Below are 25,645 nucleotides of genomic sequence, written 5' to 3'. Positions count from 1 at the left end.
TTTGAAGTAATCTCTCCATCCATCCACCCATCCCAGAGAAGTAGAATTGCCTGGGGATGTAGAATTGCCAGCTGAAAAAAAAAAATCACTCCTCTATTCTCACTCATTGCTGTAAAAAATGACAGGTTCATGCAGCCTCACTGAAGGGCAATGTGGCAAGGAGTAGCAACAATCTTCAAAATGTTAGAGTAACTCAAGGTGTGGCCCTGGGCTCCCCCTTCTCACTCAGTAATTTCCTCCTAAGGGATATCAGTCTCACCTATGGCTTTAATCATCCATCCACCCATCCATCCATCATCCATCCACCCATTCATCCATCATCCATCCACCCATCCATCCATCATCTTCATCCATCCACCCATCCCAGAGATATAATTAAGTACCCACTATGTGGCACATGTTCTTCTGGGTTCTGGGTACACATCACTAAAATCTATTTCCAGGCTACACATTCAGGGTGACAGCTGCATTCTTGACACCTCACCCTGGAAGTTACAGGCACCCCACACTCATCTCCGCCCTCAGACCTGGTCCGCATGCAGCGTTCCTCACTCTGGATTTTAGTGAAGGAACCCATCTGTCCTTGCACACAGCCAGAAACCTGGAGGTCTGTAGACCCCGTTCTCTCTGTCACTTTTCTCCCATCCATTTGCATCCTGCACGGAGGCCTGTGGATATACCTCCTCTCTCTTTCTCCATCCCCACCCCCGCTCCAGTGCTGGCCGCCGCCATCGCTGGTGACCGCCTCCTCACGGCTACTCTGTGCTGACACCTTCCGGTGCATTTTCCACTCATGGCCAAGATGACCGTCTCCAAGTTTGGTGGTTTCCTTCAAAACTGAATACTCTCTTCCCACACAATCCAGCAATCCCGCTCCTTGATCTTCATCCCAAGGAGTTGAGAACTTACTCTACACCAAACCCTGTCTATGGACATTGAGGGCAGCTTCACTCACAACCACCAAAACTTGGGCGCAAGCAGGAGGTCCCTCCCTCCGTAGGAGAATGAACAAGCTGTGGTACCACCAGACCATGGAATGCCATTCAGCACTAAGAAGACATGAGCCACGGAGTCATGAAAAGACATGGAGGGGGAAAGAAAAAAAAAAAAAGCCGACCTGAAAACGCTATACACACTGTATAATTCCAACTTTAGGACCTTCTGGAAAAGGCAAAACTATGGAGACAATAAGAAGACCAGCAGCTGCTGGGGGCTGGGGGCTGGGGGGAGGGATGAATACACAGGCAGAGCAAAGAGGGTTTGCGCGGCAGTGAGAATATCTGTCCGATATGGAGTGGCAGGTGCATGTCCTTATAAAGCTGTCCCAGCCCACAGAATGTACTGCACCAAGAGCGAACCCTCATGAGGACCACGGACGCTGGACAATGGTGATGCGTCACGCAGGTCCATCAGTGGTAGTAAATGGTCCACTCTGGTGGAGGGCGTTGACAACCGGGGAGGCCGTGCATGGGTAGGGGCAGCGGGCAGATGGGACATCCCGGGACTTTTCTCTAAGTTTTGCTGTGAACCAAAACTACACTGAAAAAAGGTCTATTAAAAATATAATTAACAGTAAACATAAAAATGTATTTAACAATATATCTTACTGCTGAGAGATAAGATTGAGTACAATTTGGATTTAATTATCCTTTGGCCTTTGTCATGTCTTATTTTCTCTTCAGTAATCAAGTCTCATGTTTTTTTCTTTTTCCTTTTTTAAAGGCAAATGGCTTCTCAAGTGGAGAAGCAAAGCGAGTCTGGAGCAGGGGGCACCTGGCCACGCGCCCAAGAAGCTTTCCTCAACAGATGTGCCTTCGTGATAAGGATTCAACACGACATTTCAGAGAAACACAGGCCCAGTCACCTTTGTCGGAGCCGGGCAGCTGGACCCCCACGTCACGGAGGAGCCCCTCGGTGTCCTCCAGCCAGGACTGCGACAGGCGCACCAGGTCCAGCGCCGCCTTCTGGAGCCCGGACACAGGCGGGCTCACCTGCAGGGACTGGAGGAGCTCCACCTCCTTCTTCAGGTCGGTGCTGCAGCAAGACATCTTCATGCGTGCCTGCAGAGAGAGGAGGGTGAGGACCCCGCCTGCAGAGAGAGGAGGGTGAGGGGCCCGCCTGCAGAGAGAGGAGGGTGAGGACCCCGCCTGCAGAGAGAGGACGGTGAGGGGCCCGCCTGCAGAGAGAGGAGGGTGAGGACCCCGCCTGCAGAGAGAGGACGGTGAGGGGCCCACCTGCAGAGAGAGGAGGGTGAGGACCCCGCCTGCAGAGAGAGGACGGTGAGGGGCCCGCCTGCAGAGAGAGGAGGGTGAGGACCCCGCCTGCAGAGAGAGGACGGTGAGGGGCCCGCCTGCAGAGAGAGGAGGGTGAGGACCCCGCCTGCAGAGAGAGGACGGTGAGGGGCCCGCCTGCAGAGAGAGGAGGGTGAGGGGCCCGCCTGCAGAGAGAGGACGGTGAGGGGCCCGCCTGCAGAGAGAGGAGGGTGAGGGGCCCGCCTGCAGAGAGAGGATGGTGAGGGGCCCGCCTGCAGAGAGAGGACGGTGAGGGACCAGACATGTGCCAGAAACCCCACCCGACACCACCTGTGAAGAATGTTCTTGAATTTTCTGTGAAGCAGCAGGGCCCCAGGTCAGCGCCCGGGGCTGTCCCCGTTCAGTTTTATTTGCTTAATTTTTTTGGTGGGGGTGGGGTGGGGGGATGGGAGGTGGTGGAGTTGGGGGTGGAAGGATGGGGAATGTAAGAGGCAGCATTATTTTGTTTGCACTCTAACTTGGACTTTTGGTGGTCAAAGAGACCCCACTTGGGTCTATTCAAATTCAAAGCCAAATTGCCAAGGACAATAGGCTGAAATGAGAACTGAATTTGGCTATTTTTATTCGTCAAAATTCCTGCTGAGATCAACACATAAGCTGGTCAGAAAGTGCAGTTTCCTGATTGAAAGAGCTGACACGCTAACATTTGCACAAACTCCCCAAATGGTAGCAGCTGATTTCCAGAGACAAGGAAGCAGTTGCCTACTCCCTGCATGGGGCCCTGGGAGCTGGCCCCCCCCGCCCCGTGGGCCACCCCCTCCACAGGCTAAGGCAGGGCTGGGGAAGGTCTGGCCCACGGGTCCTATAAGGCCCGAGAAGTCATTTGGTCTGGCCCTGCCAAGGCATTAGGGGTGAGTTAATTGTTTGAGGAAACACAGCAGGCTGGTCTTTAAGCTGATGGTTGTGTACGGCTGGGAATGATGGTATAGTAACCCAATGGCCCTGGGCACAGAGAAGGGCCCCACCCTGGCTGTGCCCCACCTCTCCATGGCTGGGCCCAAAGGCAGAGCAGCTACAGGGCAGGCCTGTTGCTCTGATTTCTCTGGACACAGCACGAGGCTCTTGACTGAGTGAAAGAAGCCGACCTGAGGTCCGCGACCTCCGCGGAGGTACTCAGAGTGCCAGGCACCTCTTCCTGGGCCGCCCTGGGCCGCCCGGGGGCGTTCTCTGAGGTCCTCTGCTCCCTGCTCTCCCAGGAGAGGAAAGGTGGGCACAGCAGCAGGGCACCCTGCCCGACCCGCTCCACGGAGGCCGGACAGGCTCCCGCGCCAGCCAGCGGGGCGGGTTCCGACAGAGGGGACGCGACAGAGGGGACGGTGGGAAGCAGGGGCCACCTGGCAGCTGTCCAGCGACGCCCGCAGCCTCTCCATGCTCTCGGCGAGCGCCTCCTGCTTGGAGTGGCTGAGCTGGCTCTCCTTCTGCAGGCTCCACTTTTTCTGCTGAAAGCTGACGTTGTCCTCCGTGACCTGGATGATCTTCTCTATTAACTGGTGACCAAAAAAAAAAAAAAAAAAAAAGATTTAAAACACAGGGGGGCCCCGGGAGGAGGGTGCTGGGAGCGTCACCCCGTCTCTGCAGGTGGGGAGGGCCGTCCTGCCAGGCTTGGGCGATGGCTCTGGAGGCCGCCGTTGGCGCTGTCACCAGGACACGTTCGTTTCCGGGATCCGGGACGGTTTTGAAGATCCCAAGGTCCATGTTGTTGCCATTCATTTGTTCTAGATTTTTCTGCCATTTAGGAGCGACTAATAACACAACCTGATGCTGAGGGCCTGGTTGTTCTGAGGCCAAGGAGAGCCACGTGTCCTTACCCGCGGGCCAACACAGAGCGTGGGAAAGTCACTGGGAACTAACAAGGCCCCCGGCCAGCCAGAGGTCCGTCCTCACCTCTCCCTCTTCAGCAGGAGCAGGCGGGACGGGACGTGTTGTCTGGGTGAGGCAGCCCTTTCTCATGATGCTACTAACGAGGGTGCGAACCAAGGTTACCCCTGTGCATCCGGCGACCAGAATCACCCTGAGTGATTTGGTTTGATGTTCACAGAAACATTTCAAGGGGGTTTCCCTGGCTTTTACTTTGAAAGCCAGGAAATCCCATGAAATCTAAACAAATCTTTATGGTGTGGCAGCAGCGTGAAGAATGTGTGCCACCAACAAAACCCGGGAACATATGCTCCCAGCGTCTGCAGTCCCAGGGCCCCGGAGAAGGAAGCGCGAAGGGCGGACGAACCTCTTGGTCGGTGACGGGCTTGTCCTGGAACGGCTTGGCTCGCCCGTAGGTGGCCCTGATGACCTGGCTCCTGAAATGCTCCAGCTGCAGCACAAAGAGGAGGCAACTGAGTCAGGAGGGGGCAGCTGCAGCCGGCTAGCCTTGGGGGGCCAGGAGAAATCAGATAAGAGGGCCTGAGTGCCTTGGATGGCCATGCCATGTCACTGAGATCTCCACCTCTCCCTGCAAGGGGCAGTGCCCGCAGGAGGGAGGGGGCAGCAGCCCGCAGAAGGGAGGGGGCAGCAGATTTTAATTACTTCCTCAGCCTGCCTGCCTGACCCAGCTGATGCGTGTGGTCAGCACACACACGTCTCAAGCCCTCAGAAGAGCCACTTGCTGCCAATTATCCAGTGGGAAGCCTGGGGCCGGGAGCGCTCTGCCATAATTGCTAAGCCGGCCCCAGACTGGGAGATAAATATGGAGGCTGTCAGCCCCGGGAAACTGTCATCAGCAAGGGTGCCTGGGGACAGAGGAATTCACTCCCTCCCGCCGTTTCGCGCCCCGAAGACCCTGGGTATCGTGTTCCCCTCAGTGTCCCCTGCGACTGGTACAGGGCCTGGCACAGAGTAGACACCCCACAAAGGTTCACTGAACGCTGTGAACAGAGACATCTGTCAAAGACAGGGGCCTCTGCTCCAGCCCAACACGCCCTCGAGGGCCTCCTTGGGGCCGGCGCTTTCCAACGACAGGTGATGAAACCGCAGTTACGTTAAAGCAGGGCTCACGGAACTGCACGTTCAAGGGGTCCCAGGTTCCATGAGAAGGTAGAGGCAAAGGAGCCCCAGTTTATCTGGAAACTTCCCAGCGTGGTGGCCCTTGGCCTGGGTGTTTGGTCATTGAGGACCCTAAGACAGAGTCCTGAAGGGGCGGAAGGGCCACTGAATCAGCCTGCAGGTCAACGGCCCCGAGACACAGGCGTGCACTGCGCACCAGGGAGCTCTGGGAACTGGCGTGGAGTGAGACTCTCCTGAGGACATCCCTGCGGGCGGGCGGCCTGCAGCAGCGACCGGGGTGCCTCGGGCTTCACAGCCAAGGGGGCGTCTCCTCTCGCCCAAGGAAGAAGCTATGTAGAGAGGCCCTGAGGACCCTTAGGACTGCTCAGGGCAGAGGGACAGGTTCTCCTGGGCTACGGGTGCGTCCTGGATCACTTGCCTGGGGGAGGGTGGATCTGAGAGAGAGAGAGAGAGCAGGATGTGGAGACAGGGGCTGGGCTGGGAGAGTCCGGGGACAGAGCGGGGCTCCTCCTCGCTTGAGTCTAGACCAGGAGGGACCTCAGTGTCTCTCAGGGTCCTCTCCAAGGTGACTGCTTCCTAGATCATAACCAGGACCCTGGCACTTGGGCCAGTGGCACAGATGAGGCCCTCACATAGGCGTCAGCATGCAGGTGAGGGGCAGCCCAGGTGCACAGGGGAAGCCCAGATGGGCAAGCTCTCTGCCCTCACTAAGGGTCGGTCCCTGCAGGAGACGTGACCCTGGGGTGATGGTGGTGACGTTTGTTGAAGGACCTTTACTGCCTGGTAGTCAGCATCATTATGAACTGTGTGCCTCTGACGGAGCCCCGCCACACTGCGGGTCAGGCTCGGACGCTGCCCGAGGGGAGGGCGTTGGGGCTGGGCTGGGTGGGATGGAAGGACCCTTAGGATCGCGGTTCTTCATCTTTTTTGGTGGTTCACAGACCCCTCTGAGACTCCATGGAGCAGCATGCTGGACCCTTCCTCCCAGGAAAAGCAGCACAAACGCATGTGCACGCTAAACGTTCTTGGATGCCCTCGAGCGTGGTTGCCAGGAGGGGCCTGAGGAGGAGCCCCCGGTGGGCTGCCCTTGGTGGGCCGTGTTCTGGAGGCTCAGTGCCCCTTCCCGGCTTCCCACTGGCTCTCGTTTAGCCTTTGATGAAGCCTTATTTGCATGTTCTGGCCCTCACGCTGTGCCACGTGTAAGGGGAGGGGCCACGGGCCATCCAGGCCAGAACATGCACCCCAGACCAGCCGGGCCAGCCTGCTCACCACCCTGCCCGGTGACATCTCCGTCTTGCATGAGCTCGGACATCCTGGGGCTTTACTTTCTTAGGAAAAGTGGCACTTCCTCGTGGACACTGACGGGACCTCTGCTGGGGGCCCAGAGAAGGGAGGAGAGTGGTAAATATTAGGATGAAAATGTTAGGGAGAAGGTACTAGAAACACTGTTGAGGGTCAAGTGGCTCAGACCCTTCCCAAGAGGGAACAGTGGGCGGCTGGTTAATGGGGGCGGGCGCTGAAGGGTGGCTGCGTGGCCAGGGTCTTGGGCGACGGGATGGTGAACTCCTGGAGTGGGTGGCTCCCAGCAGGGAACGCCCCTCAGGACGTCCACGCGGAGGCAGGAGCCACATGAAGCTGCTGCCCATGAGGTCAATGGGAGAAGCAAACCACAGCCGTCTTCCTCCTCACGCTTCCCACCAGCCACTGGGCGCGAACAATCCCTGGGGAACGGGGCCATGGAGGGGCCCTGGAGCTCGCACGCCTACCTGACCTACTGCCCTTTCCAAATTGACTTTAATGAGGCTCTCTCTGCTCCCCATTTCTTGGAGCTGAAGCAATTTCCTTCTGGAATCCTCCTGAAGCTTCTCTTCAACCTGAAAGGACGATGAAAGCAGGCACTTGCTGCTAATGTGATCACAATGCACTCTGGGAAATCCCTCTAGGAGGGCTAATGGCCGGGGGAGTCCCCGAGGGGGAGGGACGGCTGCAGGGGTCACGGGCGTGCCCGGCTCCTCGGGGAAAGGGCCAAGCTCTGCATCCTGGGCTCATCTCTGTTTTTTCAACCGCAGACTCCAATCCCAGCTCAGCCCCTAACGAGCCCTAGGACCCTGAGAGAGGTACTTCCCTGCTCTGTGACTCAGTGTTCTCATCTGGCAAATGGGAATGATGATACTAGTACCGCTTCACAGAGGTATCGCGGGGACTTGCAGTGGTTAGCCTAGTGCAGTACCTCCTAAGAGGGCTCTGGACCCCACTCTGGGAGGCTTGCTAAGCGATGAATCACAGCCTGTGAGAGAAGGCATTTAAAGCAGAGAAGCGAGCAGATTTCCTCCCCCTGGTTTGGGTTAACAGTCAACTGGAGGGGAGCTTGGGCGTGCTCGGCGCTGCCCTCTGCTGGCCATCACGGGACCCTGCAGCTGCTCAATTCATTTCGGAACAATAAACATTTTGGGAGCACGCGCTGAGCCCAGGGCTCTGGCACTATCAGGAAATGAGGCAAACTCTCCTAAATCAATGAGAGGGAGGGTTTTGTACCGAAAAGCTCCACAGCTGTTTATTCGGGAGCGGGGGGGGTGGGGGGTGGGGGGGGGGGGGAGGGTTACGCAGATGTAATAAAAGAGCCAGAGGAGCCCTTTACAGCTTACGCCGAGCCGTGGGGTCCAGCGGCAGCGCCTCCACCAGCCATGTGACTTGCAAAAGCCGTGCACCCTCCCTGGGCCTAATTTCCTCCACAAACAACCCTCCCAGGTCTACAGGGGCTCTGACTTCCATTTCAGCAGACTTTCCCTCCCACTACAAAGCCGACTCCAACCCCGGAGTCTGCCCTTCTCTGCAGTCCCCACCATAAAGGACAGCCCCACCCCCTGCCTCAAGCCTCGGGGTCATCTCCCGCTGGCCCCTCTCCATCTCTCACACCCACTGTTCTCCAAGCCCGGTGCTCCCATCCCTCTCACGTCCCCCTGCTTCTCCGCTCCTACCCCTGCCCTGCCCTGGGCAAGGCCCCGCCAGACACTGACAGCCCTTGGCCTGTGATAACCGGCCTCCTCGCCTCTATTTTCATTTCCTGCCAGCACATTCTTCATGGTCCTGAGCGTTACCGGGCTGCAGAGCCGCTCTGTGTGATGGAACGGCTTCGTGTTTGCGTTGGCTAACACGGCAGCTGTGAGCCATACCTGGCCAGAGCACTTGCGATGTGGCTGGTGTGACTGAGAAACTGAATTTTACATTTTCTTTAATTTTGATAAATTTCAGTGTGAACAGTCACACGTGGCTGGTGGCTGGTGGCTGTGCTGCCACCATTGGTATCAGACAAAACTGGCTCCCAGCCTTGGCTGTGCCACTGACTTTGCGGTACTGACTGTACCAGTAACTAGCAGCCTGGACGCCCGCATCCGTAAAGTGGGAAGGATAATTTCTAGGTCATAGAGTTGTTGTGAGGACGAAAAGAGATGAGCCCGGCCGGCGTGGCTCAGTGGTTGAGCGTCGACCTATGAACCCGGAGGTCACGGTTTGATTCCCAGTCAGGGCACATGCTCGGGTTGAGGGTTCGATCCCCAATGGGGGCTGTGCGGGAGGCAGCCAATCAATGATTCTCTCTCATCACTGATATTTCTATCTGTCTCTCCCTCTCTGAAATCAATAAAAATATTTAAAAAAAGAAAAAGATGAAATGTTTGGCATAACACATGAGAAATTATAGCTGTCATTTTCACCGTTATTACTGATCACAAACGTAACAGTACCAGTGTCCTGTTTAGGGCCTTCGGCAGCTCCTCACTGCCTGTGTGGTATGTAGCCCCCAGCGCAGAACAAATCAGGACACCAAGCCAAAGGCTCAGGAAGCCCTGTGAACGCCACACAAGGTAGAAAAAATAAACCCACACCCCAGTAAAGCATCGTCAAGCTGCTGGAAACCAAGGGAATGGAGACTCTTAAAAGCTGCCCAAGAAAAAATCAGAGCTTTTGCAAAGGTGCAATTTTAGGCTCGACAACGACCTCAACGTAGAAACACCAGGAACCAAAAGACCCTGGAAAGATGAACCTAACGCTACCTACGAGGCGCTGAAAGAAAACCATGGCCAACGTGGGATTCAGCACTCAGTCAAAAACGAAGGTTAAGCATCCGTTTTTCAGACACACACACACGCACACACGCACGCACACACACACACACACGCACGCACACACACACACACACGCACACACACGCACACACACACACGCACGCACACACACACACACACACACACACATACACCCCTGAAAGAATCTGTCATCAGCATTATCACGGACAAGGGCATAGTCATCAACTGACACGGCATCAAGAACGCATAGCACAGCCTTTGGGCGAGCGCTGAAAAGACGAAGAAACTCAATTAATATTGGATTTTGGCAAGTCCAGGGTAAACGCCATTGTCTCACTATTCTAAACGTATAATTAAGGAGTGAACCATTTCCAAGCAAACAGAGACAAAAATGGAATGATAGAAAACCATCAACTCAAGAACCCGAGAAAGGAGATAAAAGGAAATACAGCTCAGCTGGCATTGAGCGAGAGGGCAGAGTTAAACCCCAATCAATACACCAGCAATCGCACTTTATATAAATGGGCTAACAGACAGAGATTGTGACCGGATTTTATAAAATGTCATGCTATTTAGAAGAGAGAAAAAAAAACACTTTAATACAAAGATGGACAGAAAAATGATGAAGAAGATACGCTGTGAAAACCCTAACCAACAGGAAGGCCGTGGAGCTGATGGATCTGCATTAACGGCAACGCAGACTTTCGGGGAGAAACACTACTAGACACGAAGAGGGACATTTCTATGATGATCCACGGGTGTTTTCTTTCCCAACAGGAAGAATTAACATTCTAAATTTACATGCACCTGGTAACACGGCCTCAACATACACAAAGCAGAAGTTAGCAATATTAAAAGAAGAAATACACAAATCCACGGTCATGGTGAGATTTTTAAAAACACGCCTCTCTCAAAGACTGATGGGACACACACACAGAACGATCAGCAGCAGCATTTCAGTCTGAACATCATTGGCAAACGTGGTTTAATGGGCCGATTCGGGATAATTTTACAATTCAGACCTGAAGGCGGGCTGGGGCAGCGGGTGCACACAGGGGCTTTGGAGCCAGACAGACCTGGGTTCAAGTCCTGCCGCAACTACTTTCCCTGAGTGAAGCTGGAAAACGCCCTTCGCTCTTGTGAGCCTCAGTTTTCCCAGCTGTAAAGCGGGGTCAATACCAGTGTAGACCACACAGGGTCGCTGTAAGGAGAGGATGTGTGTGGAGCGCCTGGCCCAGAGGGGTGGCTGGGCCGAGGCTGCGCTGGCCTTACCTTGCTCTTTTCTCGAAGCGTCTTAGAGATCATGCTCTGGTCGGAAGTACTCTTCTTCAGCTCCTCCCTGAGCCTCCTCATTTCTCTCTCCATGTTTTGGATTTGCTGGAAGAGTTTCAACAAAAGTCAGCTTCCCTGACGGCACGCTGGACCTGACTTCCGGGCGGAAAGGCCTGGATCTCCAGAACTCGTTTCACCGGGTTCGTTAAGGTGAAAACCTAACCGGGGATCAGCTAAGTTCTGTCCCTTGGGGAGAAATCCTACATCTGCAGAGCAAAGCAGACCTTTTGTCAAGTGATATATTGAAAATGGCTCGTTTTGTTCGAAAATCAGCTGTGCCCTGGGATGGAACAGTAGGAGACATCCATCAATTCATTCGGATAACTTTACAGTTATTCCTCTTGGGGTAAATTTTTGCGATCGACTGGAATAAGGGCAGTTTGGAAGACACAATGGGCGCGGTGTGGAAGAACAGAACAATGCAGGTTTTCTTTCTCCCGCTGGGGCAGGGAGCAGGAATGCTCCTGACGCGGGAAGGGCGCGTCTCCCCCTTGGTGTCGAAGGCGCTGTGCGGCCCCCGAACTGAGACTGCCTGCTGAGGTGGGAGAGGGTCCCACTGGCCCCCTTTCATTTCCGTGGTCAGTTTGCACCGCATCTTTAACCGTCACCGTCCGCAGTGGCACATGACGCCTTTTTGTGTTGTTTTTATGAGTTGGTGTAAAGTTACGTAAGGAAGAGTGTTGGGTTGGTGATCGTGATCAAAGTATCCCTCTGATAAAAGTGTGACAGCGGGACATAATAGCCTGGGCGTCACAGGTCCAGGGGCAGGAGCCACAGTGACTTTTTGGCAGCACGTGGCGGCCACCTGGCCGGCTCCTGTCCCTGTCCCCATCCCCACCCCAGCCCAGCTCTAAGAGAAACCGGCGAGGGGGGTGGAGCCAACGCCCAGGGAATGCTGGGAGAGTGTGTTTTCCAGGGTCTTCCCACCCATGTCCTCCTAGAGGCAGCAAATCAAAGAGTGAGGAGATGGCCTCAACCATAACCATCAGAAAACCCCGGAGTGTGTGCTCTTGCCAAAACCTGAAGGTCAAAGCCTTTTCATGGATGCCTGGGAGTGAGGAAGTTCAACTCACGGATTTGCTGAGTTTCAGCTCTTTCTCTTGGGCTTCCCGCTGCTCCTTCTGAGCATCTTCCTTGTTTAATGCCTCTCTGAGCACTGAGCACTGTGGAGAGAAAGAAGGGCAACAGGCCATGTGGGTTGTCTGGGGGTCCCAGGTCCCCGCGGCGGCCTCGCAGAGCACGTGCTGCCGCTTAATCCCATCACACCCCACACTGCCAGGGGCGAGGCCATTGGTGCCGGTGGATGCCTGGGATCTGCGGTAGCTCCCAGGGCACCCTGCTCATGAGTTCTGAGGAAGAAAGTGTCTAAATCAGCCGTGGGCAAACTACGGCCTGCGGGCCGGATCCGGCTGTTCTATCCGGTTCTCTTGCTCTCCCCTCCGCTCCTTTACTTTGAATTTATATTAGTTCACACAAACACTCCATCCATGCTTTTGTTCCGGTCCTCCGGTCCAGTTTAAGAACCCATTGTGGCCCTCGAGTCAAAAAGTTTGCCCACCCCTGGTCTAAATTCTTTTTCAAGAGCCAGCAAGCTACGCCACAGGAGAAACCAGGCTGAGCAGAGTCCGGGCACGTAGGGTGGAGGGATGGGAATCTTCCACTCTGTGCCCCGCCGAGCACAGCTTTCAGGAGCACATGGACGGGGTGGGGCTCACTAGTGAACTTGGCAGTGAACTTGGATGGCTCTTGGTGCTTTATGCAGGCTTCATCTCAAAGACACAACTGCCCTGGTGTGTGTGTGTGGGGGGTGGGGGGTGGGGGGGAGGGTAAAGGGAGCAGCCTTTCCGGAGGGCAGTTCTGCCACAGGCGTTCAGAGCAGAAAGACATGTCTTCTTTTTGACCCAGAAATCGCGGCCTTAGGGATGTGCCCTGAGGACAAGGACTAGAGAAATCAGCGAATCTGTAGATTCAGGGATGTGCCTCCCAGCATGGTTAGCAACATTAAAGACAAAACAAAAACCCCCTGCGTGTCCAACAACAGGAGACGCTTTACTGTATTGTATACACCCAGGGAAGTACTGTTGTAGCTTTTAAGACCAATGATATAAGCTGTTATTTATTAACATAGGGAAACAGTAAGCATTTAAGATTTTTAAATGTGCCTGGTATTAATTCACTGTGAGATAGGAATACATAATTTATTTACTCCTAGGTGATATATATAAACAAGATAGAAGAGTATACATTAAAATATTAATGTTGATTTCTTAGGGTAGCATTTCCTTTCTTCTTTATAAAATTTTGCTTTTTAATGCCATCTACTTATTTTTCTAAAATCAACAGTACGACAGACATAATTTAAACAGCAATACGCACCCCAATGTTGATGAGAGCAACCCCCCCCCCGCCCCCGGTGAGGAGCCTACGTGCTGGTGGCCGGCACAGGCTGGAGCAGAAGGAGCCCTCGTTCCAAGGTCGAGGAGGAAGGGGAATGGGGGTCAGGAAATAGACTAGCCTGACAGGCTCTGTTTTTCCATATTTCTCTTCCTTAGCATCGGGGTACAAGCACCCCTCCCCAGCACACACAGGCACGTGCACACACGTGTGCACACACACACACACACGACACAAAACTGATCACATTAATGTGCTGGGAGGAAACAGAGGCAGGAGCTTGGCGGGGCGGCCGACTGGGGTCACAGGCAGAGGACAGAGTTCAAACCGGCTTCCCAGTCCTCAGAGAAAGTTTGTTGTCCCCATTTCACAGGTGGAGCAGTGGGGGCCGGCTGAGTCACAATAAAAACAAGCTCTGGGGTTGGACCCTGGCCTGTCTGACACCAAAGCCTGACCAGGCCCTGCATTTCGCCGGCTCCAAACTGGGCCTTGTGCTAAGCACCCGAGGTCCTGTCTGCCTTCTGGGACGTCACAGTCTATTCCCGCCTGGCACCCACATAGACAGTTCCCACACACACAGTTCCCACACAGACAGCTCCCACACAGACAGCTCCCACACGGACAGCTCCCACACAGACAGCTCCCACACGGACAGCTCCCACACGGACAGCTCCCACACAGACAGCGCCCACACGGACAGCTCCCACACAGAGACTCCCACACACACAGCTCCCACACAGACAGCGCCCACACAGACAGCTCCCACACGGACAGCTCCCACACACACAGCTCCCACACGGACAGCTCCCACACACACAGCTCCCACACGGACAGCTCCCACACAGACAGCTCCCACACAGACAGCTCCCACACAGACAGCTCCCACACACACAGCTCCCACACAGACAGCGCCCACACACACAGCTCCCACACACACAGCTCCCACACGTACAGCTCCCACACGGACAGCTCCCACACAGACAGCTCCCACACGGACAGCTCCCACACGGACAGCTCCCACACGGACAGCTCCCACACAGACAGCGCCCACACAGACAGCTCCCACACGGACAGCTCCCACACGGACAGCTCCCACACGGACAGCTCCCACACACACAGCTCCCACACACACAGCTCCCACACGGACAGCTCCCACGCGGACAGCTCCCAGGCAGACAGCTCCCACGCAGACAGCTCCCACACGGACAGCTCCCACACGGACAGCTCCCACACAGACAGCGCCCACACGGACAGCTCCCACATGGACAGCTCCCACACAGACAGCGCCCACACGGACAGCTCCCAGGCAGACAGCTCCCACACACACAGCTCCCACACACACAGTTCCCACACAGACAGCTCCCACACACACAGCTCCCACACGGACAGCTCCCACACGGACAGCTCCCACACACACAGCTCCCACACACACAGCTCCCACACACACAGCTCCCACACAGACAGCTCCCACACACACAGCTCCCACACGGACAGCTCCCACACGGACAGCTCCCACGCGGACAGCGCCCACGCGGACAGCTCCCACACGGACAGCTCCCACACGGACAGCTCCCACACGGACAGCGCCCACACGGACAGCTCCCACACGGACAGCGCCCACACGGACAGCTCCCACACGGACAGCTCCCACACGGACAGCTCCCACACAGACATCGCCCACACGGACAGCTCCCACACGGACAGCTCCCACACGGACAGCTCCCACACGGACAGCTCCCACACACACAGCTCCCACACGGACAGCTCCCACACGGACAGCTCCCACACGGACAGCTCCCACACGGACAGCTCCCACACAGACAGCTCCCACACGGACAGCTCCCACACAGACATCGCCCACACGGACAGCTCCCACACACACAGCTCCCACACGGACAGCTCCCACACGGACAGCTCCCACACGGACAGCTCCCACACGGACAGCTCCCACACACACAGCTCCCACACGGACAGCTCCCACACGGACAGCGCCCACACGGACAGCTCCCACACGGACAGCTCCCACACAGACAGCTCCCACACAGACAGCTCCCACACGGACAGCTCCCACACGGACAGCGCCCACACGGACAGCTCCCACACACACAGCTCCCACACAGACAGCTCCCACACACACAGCTCCCACACACACAGCTCCCACACGGACAGCTCCCACACACACAGAGCCCACACACACAGCTCCCACACGGACAGCTCCCACACGGACAGCTCCCACACGGACAGCTCCCACACGGACAGCTCCCACACACACAGCTCCCACAAAGACAGCGCCCACACGGACAGCTCCCACACAGACAGCTCCCACACGGACAGCTCCCACACGGACAGCGCCCACACACACAGCTCCCACACACACAGCTCCCACACAGACAGCTCCCACACACACAGCTCCCACACGGACAGCTCCCACACGGACAGCTCCCACACGGACAGCTCCCACACGGACAGCGCCCACACGGACAGCGCCCACACGGACAGCTCCCACACGGACAGCGCCCACACGGACAGCTCCCACACACACAGCTCCCACACGGACAGCTCCCACACGGACAGCTCCCACACGGACAGCTCCCACACGGACAGCTCCCACACACACAGCTCCCACACACACAGCTCCCACACAGACAGCTCCCACACACACAGCTCCCACACGGACAGCGCCCACACAGACAGCTCCCACACACACAGCTCCCACACAGACAGCTCCCACACACACAGCTCCCACACACACAGCTCCCACACGGACAGCTCCCACACACACAGCTCCCACACGGACAGAGCCCACACACACAGCTCCCACACGGACAGCTCCCACACGGACAGCTCCCACACAGACAGCTCCCACACGGACAGCTCCCACACGGACAGCGCCCACACGGACAGCTCCCACACACACAGCTCCCACACAGACAGCTCCCACACACACAGCTCCCACACACACAGCTCCCACACGGACAGCTCCCACACACACAGAGCCCACACACACAGCTCCCACACGGACAGCTCCCACACGGACAGCTCCCACACGGACAGCTCCCACACGGACAGCTCCCACACACACAGCTCCCACAAAGACAGCGCCCACACGGACAGCTCCCACACAGACAGCTCCCACACGGACAGCTCCCACACGGACAGCGCCCACACACACAGCTCCCACACACACAGCTCCCACACAGACAGCTCCCACACACACAGCTCCCACACGGACAGCTCCCACACGGACAGCTCCCACACGGACAGCTCCCACACGGACAGCGCCCACACGGACAGCTCCCACACGGACAGCTCCCACACGGACAGCGCCCACACGGACAGCTCCCACACACACAGCTCCCACACGGACAGCTCCCACACAGACAGCTCCCACACGGACAGCTCCCACACGGACAGCTCCCACACACACAGCTCCCACACACACAGCTCCCACACACACAGCTCCCACACGGACAGCTCCCACACGGACAGCGCCCACACACACAGCTCCCACACACACAGCTCCCACACAGACAGCTCCCACACACACAGCTCCCACACGGACAGCGCCCACACGGACAGCTCCCACACACACAGCTCCCACACAGACAGCTCCCACACACACAGCTCCCACACACACAGCTCCCACACGGACAGCTCCCACACACACAGCTCCCACACGGACAGAGCCCACACACACAGCTCCCACACGGACAGCTCCCACACGGACAGCTCCCACACGGACAGCTCCCACACACACAGCTCCCACACGGACAGCTCCCACACGGACAGCTCCCACACGGACAGCTCCCACACACACAGCTCCCACACGGACAGCTCCCACACGGACAGCTCCCACACGGACAGCTCCCACACGGACAGCGCCCACACGGACAGCGCCCACACGGACAGCTCCCACACGGACAGCTCCCACACGGACAGCTCCCACACACACAGCTCCCACACGGACAGCTCCCACACGGACAGCTCCCACACGGACAGCTCCCACACGGACAGCTCCCACACGGACAGCTCCCACACACACAGAGCCCACACACACAGCTCCCACACGGACAGCTCCCACACACACAGCTCCCACACACACAGAGCCCACACACACAGCTCCCACACAGACAGCTCCCACACACACAGCTCCCACACACACAGCTCCCACACAGACAGCTCCCACACAGACAGCTCCCACACACACAGCTCCCACACACACAGCTCCCACACACACAGCTCCCACACGGACAGCTCCCACACGGACAGCTCCCACACGGACAGCTCCCACACGGACAGCGCCCACACGGACAGCTCCCACACGGACAGCTCCCACACACACAGCTCCCACACGGACAGCTCCCACACGGACAGCTCCCACACGGACAGCTCCCACACGGACAGCTCCCACACGGACAGCGCCCACACGGACAGCTCCCACACGGACAGCGCCCACACGGACAGCTCCCACGCGGACAGCGCCCACGCGGACAGCTCCCACGCGGACAGCTCCCACGCGGACAGCTCCCACGCGGACAGCGCCCACGCGGACAGCTCCCACGCACACAGCTCCCACACAGACAGCTCCCACACGGACAGCTCCCACACGGACAGCTCCCACACGGACAGCTCCCACACGGACAGCGCCCACACGGACAGCTCCCACACACACAGCTCCCACACAGACAGCTCCCACACACACAGCTCCCACACAGACAGCTCCCACACAGACAGCTCCCACACACACAGCTCCCACACACACAGCTCCCACACGGACAGCTCCCACACGGACAGCTCCCACACGGACAGCGCCCACACGGACAGCTCCCACACGGACAGCTCCCACACACACAGCGCCCACACACACAGCTCCCACACGGACAGCTCCCACACACACAGCTCCCACACGGACAGCTCTCACACGGACAGCTCCCACACGGACAGCTCCCACACGGACAGCTCCCACACGGACAGCGCCCACACGGACAGCTCCCACACACACAGAGCCCACACACACAGCTCCCACACGGACAGCTCCCACACGGACAGCTCCCACACACACAGCTCCCACACACACAGCTCCCACACGGACAGCTCCCACACACACAGAGCCCACACACACAGCTCCCACACGGACAGCTCCCACACACACAGCTCCCACACACACAGCTCCCACACAGACAGCTCCCACACACACAGAGCCCACACACACAGCTCCCACACGGACAGCTCCCACACACACAGCTCCCACACAGACAGCTCCCACACACACAGCTCCCACACAGACAGCTCCCACACAGACAGCTCCCACACAGAGAGCTCCCACACAGAGAGCTCCCACACGGACAGCTCCCACACGGACAGCTCCCACACGGACAGCTCCCACCCACACAGCTCCCACACAGACAGCGCCCACACAGACAGCTCCCACACAGACAGCTCCCACACACACAGCTCCCACACAGACAGCTCCCACGCAGACAGCGCCCACACAGACAGCGCCCACACAGACAGCGCCCACACAGACAGCTCCCACACGGACAGCTCCCACACGGACAGCTCCCACAAAGACAGCGCCCACACAGACATCACCCATGCAGACAGTTTCGGCTGATCAGGCAGCCGCTTTGAATCAGAGTTGCCTGCCCAGATGAAAGTGATGAGGTTTTACCTTGACTCATCGAAACAGACAAGTCATTCAAATACCGAGAAATCTCACCCCGTCGGATGAGGATTTGAAGGCAAAGTCAGTAAACAGTCAGTTACACCTAAAAGCTCTTCGCTTGCCTACAGGCTCGTCTTACCCAGAGGAGTTCTCACCCACTGACGTCCAAGGCAGCAGTGAGGTCACACGTCTGCATCTGGACCCTCAGATATACTGCTGCGAAGGCGGCTGTGGAAGCCGGGGTGCCCGGGGCCGCGAGGAAGCCTGTGGGTTCCCCTGGCCCGCAGAGAGCCCGCCGGCTTTAATGTGAAGCCTCGCAGCGGCAGGGCATGCTGTGTATTCCATCTCACATGGAAGTCATGCCGCTCACGTTTGAAAATCGTAAATGCTTACCGTTTCCCCATGTTCATAAACAAAAGCTTTTATTATTCGTCTTAAAAGCCACATGGTATTTCCCTGGGTGTGTACAGTACGATAAAGCTGTCTCCTGCTGTTGGACACCCAGGTTGGGATTCAACAAACTAACCCATAATAGGTGTTAGAAAATGTATGCTGGATTTGTAAATACCTTGTTTATTCTGAGTCACAAAAATGTATGTGTAATAAAAGAGTAATATGCAGATTGACCATCACTCCAACACACAAGATGGCTGCCCCCATGTGGTCAAAGATCCTGCCCCCATGTGGACACAGGATGGCCGCCACAAGATGGCCAGCAGGGGAGGGCAGTTGTGGGCGATCAGGCCAGCAGGGGAGGACAGTTGGGAGGGACCTGGCCTGCAAGGGAGGGCAGTTAGGAGTGACCAGGCCAGCAGAGGAGGGAAGTTGGGGGCAACCGGGAAGGGCAGTTGGGGGGACCCAGACCTGCAGGGGACAGCAGTTGGGGGGGACCAACCTGCAGGGGAGGGCAGTTAGGGGCAAACAGGCTGGCAGGGGAGCAGTTAGGCATCAATCAGGCTGGCAGGGGAGTGGTTAGGGGGTGATCAGGCTGGCAGGCAGAAGTGGTTAGGGCCAATCAGGAAGGCAGGCAGGCGAGCAGTTGGGAGCCAGCAGTCCTGGATTGTGAGAGGGATGTCCGACTGCCTGTTTAGGCCCGATTCCAGTAGGATTGGGCCTAAACGGGCAGTCGGACATCCCTCGAGGGGTCCCAGATTGGAGAGGGTGCAGGCTGGGCTGAAGGACACACACCCCCGTGCACGAATTTCATGCACCAGGCCTCTAGTCCTATCTAATAAAAGAGTAATATGCAAATTAACCCTCACTCCACTACACCCACCAGCCACGCCCACCAGCCAATCAGAGAGAATATGCAAACAAACCCAACCAAGATGGCTATGGCCACAGAGAGCAGGAGGGAGGCTTGGGTTTCCCTGGCAATGGAGGAAGCCAAGCTTTCTGCCTGCCCCTGCCGGCCTAGGCCTCCACTCAAGGCTACAAAGTTTCAATGATAGAAGATAAATATAGCCCAACAGAAATGGTGGCAGAGCTGGAAAGAGCAGGAGGCTAGGGTTGCCCCTGGTGATGGAGGAAGCCAAGCTTTCCGCACACCATGGCCGGCCCAGGCCTCCGCTTAAGGCTACAAAGTTTCAATTATAGAAGATACATAAATTCCCCCAAAAAAGGCTGCCGCCACGGAGCAAGCAGAAGGCTTGGCTCTGCTCCAGGCTGCAAAGTTTCAATTGTAGAAGATAAATAAACCCCAGATACCAGGGCCTCCGCTTGGGTCACCAGGGGGCGTGGCCAGCCTGCAAACCACCACAGGCCCCTCACCCAGGCCGCACCACGCCCCAAGGGAACCCCCACCCTGATCCGGGACATCCTTCAGGGCAAACCAGCTGGCCCCACCCGTGCACCAGGCCTCTATCCTAGCTAATAAAAGAGTAATATGTAGATTGACCATCACTCCAACACACAAGATGGCTGTCCCCATGTGGTCAAAGATGACTGCCCCCATGTGGACACAAGATGGCCACCACAAGATGGCCTGCAAGGGAGGGCAGTTGTGGGCGATCAGGCCAGCAGTGGGGGGGTGGTTGGGAGGGACCAGGCCTGCAAGGGAGGGCAGTTGGGAGCGATCAAGCCTGCAGGGAAAGGCAGTTAGGAGGGACCCAGGCCTGCAGGGGAGAGCAGTTAGGGGTGACCAGGCCTGCAGGGGAGGGCAGTTAGGGGTGACCAGGCTGGCAGGGGAGCAGTTAGGCATCAATTAGGCTGGCAGGGGAGCAGTTAGGCATCAATCAGGCTGGCAGGGGAGTAGTTAGGGGGTGATCAGGCTGGCAGGCAGAAGCAGTTAGGAGCAATCAGGAAGGTATGCAGGCGAGCAGTTGGGAGCCAGCAGTCCTGGATTGTGAGGCCCAGTGCGATCGGGCCTAAACGGGCAGTCGGACATCCCTCAAGGGGTCCCAGATTGGAGAGGGTGCAGGCTGGGCTGAGGGACACACACACCCCCGTGCACGAATTTCGTGCACCTGGCCTCTAGTGTATATATATATATATATATATATATATATATATGTATTTTTATTGATTTCAAAGAGGAAGGAAGAGGGAGAGAAAGGTAGAAACATCAGTGATGAGAATCAGCCCCCACTGGAGATCGAACCCGCAACCTGGGCATGTGCCCTGACCAGGAATCGAACCAGGACCTTCTGGTTCATAGGTTGATGCCCAACCCCTGAGCTATGTGGGCTGGGGACAAAAACGTGTTTTCTTGAAAAGCTGCAAAGAACTTGGCCCCCAGCTTTAGTCCTCCCAGGTGACTCACCGCAGCCATCCTCCCTCCGCCCCGGGCACTGGCCTCATCTCAGGGTGTCAGAGGAGGCGGGACGTTTGGGCCCAGGGGAGGGAGGGGGGGGGGAGGCGAGAAGATCAGTCTCCTCTTTGCCCAAGAGCTACACTCACTCTGGAGCTCATGGCTTCCAGCTGGCGGTCCTTTTCCTTGTTCTCACTTTTCAGCTGGTTCACCTCCTGTTTCAGTTGTTGCACTTCCTCATCCTTGGCTATCACATCTTTTCGCAAAGAGGACACCATCCCTGTTTAAAAAACAAACAAACCACGAAAGACTCACCAAGGTCAAAGAGGCAGCAACGTGGACCACTGAGAATGGGGGTGGGGGTGCTGTTTGTTACTGCAGCATAACCCGGCCCCCTGCGGCTCCGTCTTGGATGTGCACACAGAACATCTGGGATCCTGTTGATGTGCAGGAAGAGGTCTGGGCTGGGGCCCGAGACGCAGGGCGTGACCGATGCTGGTGGTCGGGGGGGACCAAACAAAGTGGAATCTGAGAGAGGCGTGGAGCGCGGATGAGGCGGATGAGCAGACGTTGGGGAGGAAGGCAGGGGCTCGGCGAGTTCATCTTTATATTTCTGACGCTCGGAGCAGTGCCTGGCCCGTACAGGGTGCTCAGCGAATTTCCTAGGACATTCCAGTTAGAGGGCAGCGTAAGCAGAGGCCTGGCAGGCAGGGTGGCGTGGGGTAGAGGACGTGGGTGTGAGTGTGTAAAGAGTGAGGCCGAGGAAAAGCCAGCGGTCAGGCTGGCCCGGGGCACAGCACACAGATTCACACAGGGACGGTGACGCACACATGACTCAGCCTATGCTGTGGTTGGCACGTGGATAACAATAGCCCCAAGGCGTGGCTCAGTGGTTAAGTGTCGACTTATAAACCAGGAGGTCACGGTTCCATTCCTGGTCAGGGCACAGGCCCAGGTTGTGGTTTCGATCCCCAGTGTGGGGAGTGCAGGAGGCAACCCATCAATGATTTTCTCTCATCACTGTTGTTTCTATGTCTCTCCCTTTGCCTTCTTCTCTGAAGTCACTAAAAATGTTAAAAGAAAGAATAATAGCCCCGACCCAGACTCAACGCCTGCTTCTCTCCCTCCCTTTTTCTCTGTTACTGACTCCAACCTCTTCAGTCTCTAGACATCTCATTTTCTGCTTTAAAAACCCCAATGGCTTCACAGCGCCCTTAGAATGAGACCCAGACTCCTCCCTGAGAGCTAGGCCCTGCCTCCTGCCTGACCCGTCCAGCCCCAGGTCCCTCGTTCCCACCACTCCAGCCCCACTGGCCTTCCGCTCCTCCCACACGGCCGGCTCGCTCAGCCTTGTGGCCTTTGCACGGAGCTCTCCGCTCTTCCCTTCACCTCTTCCGAGACCTATCCTTGCCCACCCATGAAGCTATTCTCCCTCCGCTTCACCCCTGAAGCACTTTGCCACCACGTTGCCCCGTTTTCTCTGCAATGGGCTTGTTTATTCACGTTTACTCATTTTCCTCTGTCACCCGCTCCCAAATGTGAGCCCCGTGAGTTCAGGGACCTGACTCTTGCTCAGGGCTCTCCCCAGCCCCAGGACAGGTCCTGGCACCTAGTAGGTGCTCAATAAACGTGTTGAAGGAATGAAGGAGTCCGGGCTAAGAGTCCTGTGCCCTGGCCCAGGCGTTGGCTGCCCCTCCTCCATCCCAGGGCTTTGGGGTGGGACCACCTCTGTCAGTCCATTCGAAGAACAAGGTCCTTACTCAGCCCTCGTGCACTAGGGGGAAACGGGCAAGACGACGGCACTTTAAAGCGGCGGCCCCACGGGGCCCACATTCTAGTTTGTGTCCAGGGCAAGGTGGCTTCCGGAGCTGCCCCAGCCCCACGGCGCCCCGTGCTCTCGTGGGGAGCCCAGGGCTCAGCAGACCTTCCAGCTGAGAGGTCACATTCACTCAAATATTTAGCAGGCCCCGCCCCAGGGACTGGATGGCAATAAGCCTCCCTTAGGGGCAATCACGAATTCACGGACCCCCTGCTGAAGGGGCTGCGGAGCCCATCTCGGAGGCCACGCCCCGCCCCCCAGGAGGGGGCAGTGCCTGTGGAGGCCTCTGTGGCGCTGGGAGGAGCGGAGGGGGCAGCTCTGGGGCCCGAGCCAGGGAGAGCTCACCTGACGTGACGGCGTTGTCCCTCCTTAAGTTCTCGCCCTCGTTCTTCAGGGACGTGATTTCCGAGTTCCTCTCGGACAGGGTCTGGCACAGCACCTGGCTGTAGCCTTGCTGCAGGGCGCTGACCTGCGGGCGGAGGCGGTACAGTCAGAGGGGCCGCCCAGGTCAAGGGGTCACCTGATCTTGGGTGGGGCTGTGGGGGAACCACTGCTTTTCACTGTTGAAGGACGGGGGGAGGCCTGTTCCTTCAGTACCACCGTTTCCTGTGCAATCAAAACATGGAGCTCCTCTCCGTGCACGCACGGGGGCCGGGCACAGCGGCCGCCGGGACAGCAGATCCCCCAATGTGCCTGCCTACGACCTTTGAACTCTCAGCCACCTATAGACCAGCCCTTGGTTCCAGATCACCCAGCACCACTGGATGTGGAGAAAAATTCGAGAGAGGGGAGCAGGTTATAAAATTAGTTCCCTCCAATGGTGGTGACGATGGTGTGTACGTCATAGACCAGTGGTCGGCAAACTCATTAGTCAACAGAGCCAAATATCAACAGGACGACGATTGAAATTTCTGTTGAGAGCCGAAAACCGACTTCTGCGCATGGGCCACGAAGTTTCCATTGCACTGAACGTGCGCGCCCGCACGTGGTATTTTGTGGAAGAGCCACACTCAAGGGGCCAAAGAGCCGCATGTGGCTTGCGAGCCGCGGTTTGCCGACCACTGTCATAGAGCATTCCAGAGCTTCCTGAGCCCGTTCTTAGGTGCTACTTCTTCTTTTTTAAAAAATATTTTTTTATTGATTTCAGAGAGGAAGGGAGAGGGAGACAGAAACATCAATGACGAGAGAGAACCATTGATCGGCTGCCTCCTGCACGCCCCCTACTGGGGATCAAGCCCGCAACTTGGGCAAATGCTCTGCCCAGGAATGGAACCGTGACCTCCTGGTTCATAGGGTGACGCTCAACCCCTGAGCCACACCGGTTGGGCACAGATGCTACTTTCTGACAGCTCGTCACAGCATCACTGAAGGCTGACGGCCTCTTTACGGTTCCCATTTTGCAAGTGAGCATACTGAGACCGAGAGGCGAGGTCGCTGGCGCAGGGTCACACCGCTGGTGGGAGGTGGAATTGCGATTCGCATCTCGGTTTTAGCTCCAGTTCTTCCCATCCTGTCCCACGGCTCTAGGAACCCGGCTGGAAAGCCAGAGGCCATGAAGCCTAGCGTGGCCTCGGGGCCGGCCTGCGACCTTCCAATCCGGTCCCCCCCACTTCCAGGCCGTGGGAACACAAGGAGGACACCCAACTCTGCTTCCTTTTTCGTTCTGCAAGTGGGGTGATGGGAGCCCCACGCTGGTGGGATTGTGAGAATGGTTTAATAAGTTAGTATGTGTGCGTGTGCTCGGATCACGCCTGGCACATGGCATGTGGGTGTTCGCTGTGCCGATCCTCTCACCTGACTACCCACAGCATGTTCTGGCTTTGGCTTCTCTCATCTGTCTCGGGGGAAGGTAGGTTGGTAGCATGTCTCTGTGCATTTGTAAGCCTTGTCTAGACTCACGTAAACACCAGTGCGATTATTGTTAAGAGCAAGCACAGGGCCCGGCCAGTGTGGCTCAGTGGTTGAGCGTCGACCTATGAACCCGGAGGTCACACTTCAATTCCTGGTCAGGGCACATGCCCAGGTTGCGGGCTCCGTCCTCAGTGGGGGGTGTGCAGGAGGCAGCTGATCAATGATTCCCTATCATTGATGTTTCTCTTTCTCTATCCCTCTCCTTTCCTCTCTGAAGTCAATAAAAATATATTTTTAGAAAAAGAGCAAATACAGGAATCCTTGGTAATGGTCCTATGCTGTAGGCATAGCGAAAAAAAAATGATGGGCGTGGGTAAGCTCACATAATGTGGTGAGAGCCTTGCCACCAGATGGCGCTCACGATCATTATTCTTGCTTTTG

General features: G+C 56.9%; 1 protein-coding gene across 1 annotated transcript in view; it reads right to left on the bottom strand.

The window, feature by feature from the left end:
- The window catches only part of FHAD1 (forkhead associated phosphopeptide binding domain 1), a 107,653-nt gene that overhangs the window by 45,435 nt on the left and 36,573 nt on the right, over positions 1-25,645 (bottom strand). Inside the window, exons 7-14 of the mRNA XM_080654375.1 lie at positions 23,699-23,822; positions 21,684-21,814; positions 11,800-11,889; positions 10,667-10,771; positions 7,076-7,183; positions 4,537-4,620; positions 3,647-3,799; positions 1,865-2,060 (exon numbers count right to left, since the gene is read on the bottom strand). Of these exons, the coding sequence (XP_080510501.1) occupies positions 1,865-2,060; positions 3,647-3,799; positions 4,537-4,620; positions 7,076-7,183; positions 10,667-10,771; positions 11,800-11,889; positions 21,684-21,814; positions 23,699-23,822 (991 nt within the window). The remainder of the gene's footprint in view (positions 1-1,864; positions 2,061-3,646; positions 3,800-4,536; positions 4,621-7,075; positions 7,184-10,666; positions 10,772-11,799; positions 11,890-21,683; positions 21,815-23,698; positions 23,823-25,645) is intronic.

This window comes from Plecotus auritus, assembly GCF_963455305.1.
Source record: "Plecotus auritus genome assembly, chromosome: 2".
Classification (NCBI taxonomy): domain Eukaryota; kingdom Metazoa; phylum Chordata; class Mammalia; order Chiroptera; family Vespertilionidae; genus Plecotus; species Plecotus auritus.
This window is presented reverse-complemented; position numbering and strand designations above follow the sequence as displayed.